The sequence below is a fragment of the Dendrobates tinctorius genome, unplaced genomic scaffold (assembly GCF_039654945.1).
Source record: "Dendrobates tinctorius isolate UK_male_01 unplaced genomic scaffold, ASM3965494v1 ptg000120l, whole genome shotgun sequence".
NCBI lineage: Eukaryota > Metazoa > Chordata > Amphibia > Anura > Dendrobatidae > Dendrobates > Dendrobates tinctorius.
In genome coordinates, this window is record NW_027361788.1 from 21,013,369 (window position 1) to 21,024,963 (window position 11,595).

At 41.2% G+C, this 11,595-nt stretch overlaps 1 protein-coding gene across 1 annotated transcript; it reads left to right on the forward strand.

Moving 5' to 3' along the window:
• Nucleotides 1-7,582: 7,582 nt before the first annotated feature.
• Nucleotides 7,583-11,373, forward strand: LOC141101647 (uncharacterized). Its single transcript, XM_073590867.1, has 2 exons — nucleotides 7,583-7,727; nucleotides 9,702-11,373. Exon 2 carries the CDS (start codon nucleotides 9,716-9,718, stop codon nucleotides 11,210-11,212), a length of 1,497 nt encoding a protein of 498 aa, XP_073446968.1. The 5' UTR covers nucleotides 7,583-7,727; nucleotides 9,702-9,715; the 3' UTR covers nucleotides 11,213-11,373.
• Nucleotides 11,374-11,595: the final 222 nt, after the last annotated feature.

Consider the following 11,595-nt stretch of genomic DNA (forward strand, 5'->3'; position numbering starts at 1 on the left):
GCCGTTTATGTTTTACTACGAACATGGATTGGCTGCAACGGTCATAATCTGGTTACTTGCGAACAAAGGTTGGGAGGGATACTTGAGTGTTTTTGCTAACTCACCCAGTGAAAAAAAAAAAAGATGTATGGATCTCTTTTTATATTGTGTTTTTGGAGTTGAATACTCTGTTTCCTGAGACCACATAGATTGCAACTGCTTTCCTTTTTTTTTTTTTTTTCTTTAGGTCAGTGTGGCTGAGCTGCAATACCAGAGAGCGCTTAATGATAAGGGTGTTGCTGTCACTGAAGGAGGGGAAAATTCTCTTATCCCATAATAACAAACACAGTAAATGTATGATGTTCTATCTGCTTCTACTAAGCTTTACGAACTGTGTTGCAAAATGTTTGTGCAGTTACTAGATTTGGAATAAGAAGTAACTGAACATGCATAGAAAAATAATAAATCCCCTACCCCACCCCCAAGGGACGTGTAACAATATCTTTGGTCTTCGGCACATAGTACCTAGTCACTGCGGAGTCCTTTGCCTACCGAGGCAAAGCGTCATTCTTCATAAGCTTATATGACACCTGTTTTGCCCAACGGTGGCGCATGTGAGTTTGAGGACCCACTTTGCCACAGGGCTGGGTTCCTTAGAAAGGAGTGTAGCTAAGCGGATACTTGGTGTTTACTGGAGCCTCTGATGGAGGTGACAGACTGAGCTGCAGGTAGTCTTAGGTACCACTCTTGGGCAGAACTGCAGCTGCCAACCCCGTGAATCGGGTTCGCTGCCCCTGAATAGGGTTAGGTCTATATTCAGACTAATAAGTTTTGGCACCTCTGCAGAACAGTTACTGACACGGATTCATGCTCGGTTCAGACACGTCCGTTTAGGATATTTAAACAGGGTTTGTACACGCACCGACCAGGGGACAAGGTTCAAGCACTGGCCGCTCTGGAACCAAGGGACTTTAGATACAGCACTGGCCACACCGTGACCAGGAGACTGCGGATGCAGGACTGGCCACATCAGGACCAGGGGATTTTGGATACAGGACTGGCCGCTCCGGAACCAAGGGACTTTGGATACAGGAATGGCCACATCGGGAACAGGGATACAGGTTCAGGAAACTGGCCGCATTGGGACCACAGGACCTCACAACTCACTAGTAGTACACCTTACTAACTAATGATTCTACTTGTTGCTTGGCAACTCCCCAATGGAGAAGGGAGTCTTTTATACAGGATGACTCCCAGCAATTGGCTGGAAACCATCTTGCATGTGCTCACATTATGCTATAAATGCCTTTTGGCAACAACCTGAGGACAATTACTATAAACGCACTGCCCCTTTATGAGCAGGAGCACTAGATGTGCCGCTGCAAACTGCCAACGCTTGCATACTGTCAAGAAGCAGGGACCATGCCAAGGACCAGGGCAGTGAGTAAACTGGCGCCCCTGAATGGAGAGAGAAGATGACACCGTGCATGTATAATCTTTTTTAATTGAACACTTTGCAATATATACACACATTCACATTGGGTCAACAATGGAAATGTATGATCAAATAAGAACATATGTAATTTTCCTGTTAACTCACAGGATGAATAACATGAAACTAAACAGAGCTCAAACTTCCCGTACCATAGATACATAAGGGACAGGAAAAGAAAACAAAAAATGAAATTTAACACTAAATAAGAAATTAAAGCAGAGTAAGAAATGAAAGAAGGATAAAGAGAGAGAGGGAAAGAAAGTGAGAGGGATGAGAGCATAAGTGTGGGGGGGTGTATTTAGAGACAATCTTTTGTGAGGCATTAAATATCGAATTCAGGAGAGTCCAGAAACAAGATCCAAGGGCTCCAAGGTCATAAGAACTTATCAGCTGAGTCATTGACTTCCACAGTTAGGTCTTCCATTTTATTGGAGACAGGTCATCTCACCAAGCCACTAACCCAAAGATGGGGACTGAGCCAATTTCCAATATCTCGGGATAACTGTACTCGCTGCTGTTAACAAAATCTTAATAGTCCCATCTTCTGGGATTTAACAGTCGCCAGAAGAATGGATAGCGAGTCAACTTGGGGAGAATTAACCACTCTACTATTACCAATAACATGATAAACATAAAAAAACAGAATCCCAGAAGGGTTTTATACCACTGCAACTCCACCAAATATGTAGCATGGTACCCCTTTCTTTATTACAACGCCAACATCTCTCGGAGCCTGAGGAAAATATAGCATGTACATTAGTGCTGAAAATAATAGTCCAATATGACTGACCAGATTAATTACTGTTTTTGGTATAAATTATATTACCACATGTCAAACAATTTACCGGTTGGTGCAGTAGATTCTAAGAAAACTAACACTCCGCATTCATGATCTGCATGTTTTTGAGTCTGTGTATTAGAATAATTAATTGAAAAAGGGGGGGTGTTCACAATGATAGCAGTGTGGAGATTAATTAGTCCGGTCAATCATTCTGTGAAGAGACAGGTGTGAGTCAGGTGGCCCTTATTTAAGGGTGAAGCCAGGATATGTTTTACGTATGAAAACAAAAGAGGAAGCACTCTGTAGCACCATAGCATGCAAACATGAAAAATGAATTGCATTACTGCATTAGAAATAGGAAAAATTGAGAAAGCTTAGCACATAAAATGGCCAATTTATGTGTACCTGGAAGCCACGTTAAGGCATTTCTCGTTTTCCACGACCCTAACCTAATGCCAAGGTTAAGGTCCTGGAAAACGAGAAACGCCTTAACGTGGCTTCCAGGTACACATAAATTGGCCATTTTATGTGCTAAGCTTTCTCAATTTTTCATATTTCTAATGCAGTAATGCAATTCATATTTCATATTTGCATGCTATGGCGCTACAGAGTGCTTCCTCTTTTGTTTGGGTGTATATGAGTTGGTGACTCTAGGTTAAGCACCTGTTCACACTTAGTTTATGCTTGGATGTGACGGTCTGTTTTTTGAAATATGTTGTACATTTGAGACATTGTACAGAAGAATAGCGTACTTGGATTAAAATGTTGATTGGAGAGGGCAGAAACTTATAAAGAAGTGCAGACAATGATAGGCTGTTCTGCTAAAATTATCTCCAATGCTTTAAAATGGAAAGCTAAACCAGAGAGGCGTGGAAGAAAACGGAAGACTACCATTAGAATGGATGGAAGAATAGCCAGAATGGCTAAGGCTCAGACAATGATCAGCTCCAGGATGATCAAAGACAGTCTCAAGTTACCTGTGAGTACTGAGACAGTTAAGGCCCCGTCTCAAATAGCGAGATCGCTGATGCTTCAAAGATTTTGTGATACAACAGCGATCTCGCCAGCAATCTCTCTACATGTGACACATAGCGGCGACCGGGCCCCCCTGCTGGATATCGCTGATCGTGCTCGAATGTCCTGGGCCATTTTTTCATCGCAGAGTCCCATTGTTAAAGACTGAAGCAGATACAAATTTCCAAAGTACACATCAACTGGCCTAAAAAGAAATGGAGAAACATTTGATGGACTGATGAAATTAAAATTGTTCTCTTTGGGTCCAAGGGCTGCAGACTGTTCGTCAGACAACCCCCAAACTCTGAAATTCAAGCCACAGTACACTCTGAAGACGGTGAAGCATGGTGTTGCAAACATCATGATATGGGCTTGTTTCTCTTACTATGTTGCCGGACCTATTTACTGAATACCTCATGGACCAGTTTGCATATATTAAAATCCTTGAAGAAGTCATGTTGCCTGACGCTGAAGAGGATATGCCCTTGAAACGCACCAGTAAATGAGCAAAATCTTAATCCGATAGAACACTTGTGGGGTGAAATTACAAATGTCAAAAAATTGTGCGATGTAGTTCAAGCATCCTGGGCTGGAATGACAAGTGCCAGAAGTTGGTTGACTCTAAGCAACAGAGAAGTGAAGAAGTTCTAAAAATAAACTGTGGACATACAGCTAAATATTAGGTTAGTGATTCACAGGAGTGCTAAATCGTCATAAAAAATAGTACATGTTGTGAGTTTGTAAACACAAATGCAGACACTGCTATTTTTTTTACAACAGCCCAATGTTCATTTTTGCGTTATTTTCTGTAAAATAGTTCAAATTATACACATTTCTCCATGTTTTGAGTTATAAAACAGTGTGCAATGTTCCCAATGCATGGAAATCAAAACTAGTATAAAGATTTTATGATTAACTGATGTTTTAGGACACACTGCTATTATTTTGAACACTTCTGTAACTTTCCTGGATAACGATACCATCGCATAAGTATCTTGTAATTTTTTTCCTGAGCTGCCCATGCCATAGAAAATTTGTGTGAAAACAGGAATGTCTTTTTCCAATTAGTCTTTGAAATGTGTACTCCCCTCACAGTTCTTCAGTCCACCTCTCTAGGCATTTTGGTCTATCAATTTTACTACTGTAGTGGAAACCTGTATGGAAAGTTTTAGGAGAAACTGAAAAGGTTTCACACGTTTGCCAGTTTTGATCAAATCAGGGAGTCAATCGATCGGAGACAAGAGCACACAAGCAGACATCTCATGGTGTACTGGCTTGTCTGATCTCAGCCCAGTCACAAGTTGTTATTGCAAGCACATAGATAAGAAAAGTGGGAATGGCTTCTTAAATTACCTAAGACAAGATATCTATGTTAGGAAAAACAAAATTGTAAATTATGGATTCTGCCAAAATTCCTTTCTATCCAGTTCTAACCACCTTACTACAAAGAGACAAATGTTTAACACAGACACCTCTATATTAGAGACAACTCCCTGTGTTATTGAATAACACTTATAAAGCTAATACTAAAATCCAAATTATCGAAGATATATAAGTAGATTCAATTGTTTAAATAATAATCAAAACAAAGTATAAATATTTACCACAACAATTCCTCCCTTTTTATTATTATTACAGACAATTTATCCTTCAGCTACTTCCCCATGCTATAGTAACCTGGAGGGGACGAATCCTATTCACTGAAGGACATCGTATCTGTAAATCTTGTCATATATGATTACTGGAGGAGCACTGTGATATTTTCAGATGTGATAACTGAGGGTCTACGATGTCTGATCTTACATCTCTTTGCACAGTGTCATCATAACAAATATACCAGTTCTAGAGGTTACATACACTAGTAATACCAACATTTATGTAATGAAAGGGTAAATGAATATACTTTTATTCCCATTTCCACTATATGAGGTCTACCATTCTGTCTGGGGCGATTGTCTGCAGCTCGTTTATATAGGGAATGTTTGAGAACAGCATTTATATCTAGGTCACCATGCGGAAGTATGAAGGTGGCAGGCCTAAGGAATGCTAAGGTACAGGTTCCTTCTTCGCCAGGGGGGAGCCATTTATATGCCTGGTGACCACATACTAGGTATAAATCCTTAGGCAGTATGCCTATTCATCAATATACTTATAGTGCATCAAATAAAAATACTCCTAAGATGAAATTCATATAATATTTTATATATATTAGTGCATATGAAAAAATGTTTTTATATATATTACCAATATAAAAAATAAAGTGCATAAATAACATGTTATATCATGTATCAAAATCTCATCAATATATTTATAGTGCATCAAATAATTATAAAAAGTACTTCTAAGATGAATTGATACAAAAAATGTTAGTGCATATGAAAAAAACACATAAAATATATTTAAGAAGTGCTATATAGCTATCCAACACCTATGAGCAATATATTAGTAATTATGAGAGAAGTGTTAATCTTAGTAAGTTGCTCTCCATAAACAGTGCATGTAAGAGAATAAAGTTCTTAAAACTCCCTGACGAAGCGGTAGCGAAACGTGCGTTGGAGTGGTGTGTGCAGGGGGTGGCAAGGAACCAGGGTCAGTATGATTTTCAGTGTGATCAATACTTGTATTTTCTATTGAACGCTACCATGATATGCTAATAGAGGACCTTGTTCTCACACCTTTTCCAGTCCTCGTAAAGTGAGCATCGTAAGCTTAACTTCAGTTCTTTAACTGGAATTTCACCTACTGGAAACTTCTTAGCCCTGTGTGTTATGAATTTACCTACAAGCGTTTTAAGCTACCTGTAAGATTTATCTGTAACCATGGACTCTCCACCCACCCCAAAATCTGGACCGGAACCACATAGCTGCTGGTGAGGTTTCCTCAGTCACAACAGGTAGAATTAAAAGTCTCTTTGTGGAAACAGCTACAGTTCAAAACCATGTGATGTTGGGGCACTGGAGATATGGCATGGTATTAGAGGATATTGGGCTATAGGTGCATATACAGCAGTTCTTAGGAACGTCTTTAGAACCTGTGTCGCAACAGGACTTGGTGATAGTTATCAGTTTTTGTTATCCTACTCCTCCTTTAGTACCTCATTGAGAGCTATAGGGCAAGGGATGCAGCCGCGCCATCAGCATGGTCCAGAGGGGCAGGGTTGTCATTTTTGCTGCTGCCGGGGTTCAGGACCTTTTTGCTGCATGGATCCAAGTGTCCTTGCCTTGGAGCTTGACAGAAGTGGTAGTGGTCAGTAGTACTTGAAATGGCTCTCTGGGTTCTAGTGGTCTCCTCGTGTCTCTTGACCACAACCCAGTTTCCTGGTACCAGTGTGTATGTGCCACTTATACAGTTGGCGTCTGGGATGGAGGAAAGAACATGGTTGTGAGTAACAGTCAGATGTTTGTGCAACTCCAAGACATTTTCAGTGAGGGAACTGTAGGAGGCCTGCAGCTGCTGCGGGAAATACAACCCTGTCTTAGGGACACTTCCAAACAGTATTTCATACGGGGACAGCTTCTCTCTACCCCTTGGAGCGGTCCTCTCTGAATACAATGGAAAGCAATCTACCCAGTACCAGTGTGTTTCTTCCATGCTCTTTTTTATTATTTCAGAGTACCATTAAGGTGATCCACCTTCCCACTACTTTGTGGTTCTAGTGAACATGGGAATCCTGCTCTATCCCAAACGTCATAATCTGTTTCACCAGTTCTCCAGTGAAGTGTGTACCTCTGTCACTTTCTATGGTTTTGGGTACCCCATATCTACAAATTGCCACAATGATTTTTATTTTTTTTTTTTTTTTTAATATTGGTCATGGCCCAAGCTTCAGATCATCTTGTGAAGGTATCAATGCATACTAGGACATGCTCAGAAGCATCCACCTTAAGCATCTGTTTGTAGTCCACCTGCAGTCTCTGAAACGGGTGATCTGGTTTTGATGTGCATTTCTGTTGGACTCAAATAGGTCTACTGGGGTTATATTTTGCACAAACGAGACATACTTTGCAGCAGTCGGGAATGTAGTACAACAGCTTAGAAGTGGACAACTCCATTATTTTACATGTAAATCTGCAGACAAAGCCCACAAGCTATGACTCTGTGGTTTTAGGTTGTTTTTATATCTTTTTATCCTTTCACTTATAGTAAAATTGCATTAAAAAGATTGCTTGTGAATTTAAAAGCCAGTCTGCCTGCTGTGGAGCTCATTGCCCGCTAAACTCGAATAACTGGGGAGGGTTTCAGATGGTTTTGCAGCAGGAACTCATTTTCTGAGCTCTGTTCCCTCTTTTGTAGTGAGTGACACGGCTGCACAACTTCCTGTGAGATCATGGTGTTTAGTGTGCAGAAGAGGAGGAAGAGATGTGACTGAGGAGGAGCTGAGGATGCTGCTGGCACTGCAGCTGCTGCAGGTCAATTGTGGCTGCACTTATTAAGGTGGTCCAGCTGCAGTGGTCAGAGGTAATTTGCTGCCAGCACTGGCTGGCTACTGCATATTTGCGATTACTAAGGGAACACATTATCCAGCCTGATGTGCAATGACTATGACTGATGTTCTGCGTCAGCCTGTAATTATTGTGCTCCACTATATTTTTAATGCATGACCTGAGTCCGCTCACTTTTGTGGGGAAGGTGATTGGCTGCGCGCACTATTGGCAGGAACCGTTACCCTGTCCTATTCATTACAATGTACTTTTGGATGTTAAATATTAAAATTAATAGGTTTGCCCATAGTTGTGTTGCCCTGTGAATGCCAGGGTGCTAGAAGTTGACCCTTTTGATTCCAGAGAGCCGTGCATGCCCGCATTTACTGGAGCGTCACCCATTGTAGGCGTCTCGTTTACGTACAAAAAAAAAAAGACAGCAAGAGGCTCGTTACTGTCCCATCCAGCTCACATATGCAGTGAGTGAGAAGAGATTGTTCAGATTCGCCTGATTTCTGTTTTTAGTACAGAAAAAAGCTCATCTTGCAGAACTTCCTTTTTTTTTTTTAGTTTTACAGTTGTAAGCAAAGGTATTGAAACTGACACAAAGTTTGGTTTTGCTGCTTCAGTGTTTTTTTAAAACTTTTAGTCGGATGTTTCTATTGTTAGTGAAGAATATCTATAAACATTTCATACGCTTTTATACTTGTATTGACAAATACATGAGGTTTCTGTAAAAACTCAGTGTTGACTTATTTTTCAAGACTTCTTCCTATCGCCCCGGCAGCTGGATATCGGCTTTTGGGCCATATCCTGACTGATTCCCATCCTTTCTTGTATAATCAGTGCTTGGAGTTTATCACGATTTCTTTGTTTTTGTTTGTCTTTGTTCTTAATTCATGGCAGTGTTCTTAGGTTAAATTGTGAGTGATGTGCCTCAATGGATGAAAAGCCCACACACATGGAGGGTGCTTTACTGTTGGGAGTCACAGCAGTTCTCACCTCTTCTTTTCGGGACAATCATTCTTCCAGATGTCCCAAACAGTTAATCAGAAAAAATAACTTTATCCCATCCTCTGCAGACCAATCCCTGTACTTTCTGCACATTGTCAGTCTGTCCTTGATGGTTTTTCTTGGAGATAAGTGGCTTCTTTGCTGCCCTTCCAGGCCACTTCCAAAAGACTGGTGTCAGCCTTCACTGACACCAGTCTGCTGCCATTCTTGGGCAATCTCTGTAGTTGTGGTGAATCGTTGCCGTATCTGAATCCTCTTAAGTAGACAGTCCTGGCACTTGCTTGAATTTCTTAGGCTACCTGAAGTCTTCTTCACAGCAATTGAACCTCTGACTATTAAGATTTTGATGATCCAATAAATGGTTCATTTCGGAGCAATCTTACAAGCACAAATGTCTTTACCTGTAAAGCCCTTTTGATGTGCAGTCATTACTGCTTTGCTTCTTTTCCTGGATGTAACCAGAATAAGACAATAAATTCAAGCACCAGCCCCCCTTTTAAAGAAACCAGTCTGCACTTATAATTCAATCAGCATACATACCAGTGTGATATCAGCTGCCTTGTCCTCATTTATACTTTCTCCTGCGCTTACCAGAACATCACTGAAAGGATGTTGGCAGCTCATTTTGTGGAAGGGCTGAAGTTCAGAGAAAATTCGATTTTTGGGATTAAAATAATTTTCATTGCAAGGAATGACTAATCTTTTGCAATTCATCTCATCACTCTACATAACACTCTAGAGTTAATGCAAATTGCCATTGTAAAAAAAAGTAAGTGATGCAGCAAGCTTTATGTAAACTAACATTTGAGTCAGTCTAGAATATTTTAGCCACGACTGTAAATACTGTCATATAACCAAATCCGAAAAGTAACATATCTTCTTTTTTACAGTATTGTAGTAGGTGAAATGTTAAATACAATTGTAATATTTTCAGTATTTTATGCTGTTATTAGCAAATTATATTCCAATATTTCATTCACTTATTTATTTTTTATAGTGGACTACAAAATAATGGAGGGGCTTACATCCTGCCTGAGTGACATGCTGGACAGCGTGAAGGAAGCACAAGCCAAACTGGACAACAGCCCCTTTTCCATGGGAGAATTTTTGAAAAAAGTGGGCATCTCAAGTAGTCAGCCAACCATCGTGATGGGTCGCAAGCAATATCAGTGCGACTTGTGTGAGCGTTGCTTTTCAGATGCTTCCAACCTGAGGCGCCACAAAAACATCCATACAGGCCTGAGGCCATATGTGTGTGATATATGTGGCAGTAGCTTTCGTCAAAAATCCCAGCTGGACCGCCACCATTTGGTGCACACAGGTGAGCGACCTTATCGTTGTCCCTTTTGTATGAAGGGATTTAGAGACTCTACTGAGCTAAGGATTCACTTTCGGGTTCACACAGGCGAGAGACCTTACAGTTGTCCCATCTGCCATAAGAGCTTTTCTCGTATCTGTTATATGAGGAGGCACAAGGAAAAGCATGCAAAGATGTTAGTGCAGGAACCCAAAAACTATAATTTGGTCACATCTGCTAATGAGAATGAGGACATTCCTCAAGAATTTCAGTGTTCCTACTGCAGTAGATCATTTAAAACCAAAAAAGATCTTGATGCCCATCGCCCTGTGCATTTAAAGATGGGACCGACAGGGCAAAAACTTTACGAATGTGTCCAATGTAAGAAGTGTTTCAACAATTCCTCTAATCTGAGAAAGCATGTGGTCATACATACAGGGAAGAAACCTTTCACCTGTAATATCTGCAATCAATCTTTCCGGCAGGCCACCCACCTTCAGCGCCATTACTTGGTCCATACGGGTGAGAGACCATTCAAATGTTCTAGATGCCATAGAGGTTTTCGAGATACCAGTGACTTGTTAAAGCATCAAAGTGTTCATACTGGTGAAAAATCTTATCAGTGTCCCATCTGGCATAACGCTAGAATACAAAGACAAAGGCATTTTAGTGAAGGGCTCAGTCCTGAGGTCACCCCTTTGTCTACGCCTCACTCCATGTCTACTATGAACGAAGACTCTTATGGTGTATGGAAGGAAGAAGTTAGCCCACGTGCTAAAAAACATTGTAAAGATGACGATCCTGTGCAAGGCAGGCACATTAAAGACAATTTAAAATGCAGTCTATGCGGCAAGTATTTTACCCGGATTTCAAGCCTCCATCGCCACTACTTGATGCATACAGGTTATCGTCCTTTCAGTTGTCTTATTTGTAGTAGGACTTTTCAACAGCTCACACACCTCGACCGTCACAAGCAAATCCACACCAGAGACCAACGATATCACTGCACAACCTGCCGGAAAGCTTTTCGAGAATCCAGCGATCTCTTACGTCACCAGCATGTCCATACAAAGGATCAATCAGACAGTTGCCATGCAACTTATTCTCAGATGCCTTACCTAAAGTCTCATCACATAATTCATGGACAAGAGGCCAGTGAGATTTTGGTAGATGTTGACGATGGCAATTCAATAGAAGTTGTGTTGGTCTAAAGGCCCCGTTACACATAATGTCCCAGTGATCCCACCAACGATCCGACATGGATGGGATTGCTGGGACATAGTTAGACAGCCCCTCCAGCGATCAGAACCAGCGAGCAAGCTGGTTTCTAATGTAAACATCGGGTATCCAGGAGCCGCGGCTCTTGGATACCCGCTGTTTACCTTGGAAACCGGCGTACACACTAGTTTCCAAGGTGAACAGCGGGTATCTAAGAGCCACGCGGCTCCTGGATACTCGCTGTTTACCTTGGAAACCAGCGTGTATGCCGGTTTCCAAGGTAAACATCGGGTATCCAAGAGCCGCGGCTCCTGGATACCCGATGTTTACATTAGAAACCAGCGTTGCTGATTGCTGGTCCCTCGCTGCCACACGC

Bases quoted from the DNA above. Each gene is read 5' to 3' on its own strand.
- LOC141101647 (XM_073590867.1), top strand. From the start codon at position 9,716: ATGGAGGGGCTTACATCCTGCCTGAGTGACATGCTGGACAGCGTGAAG.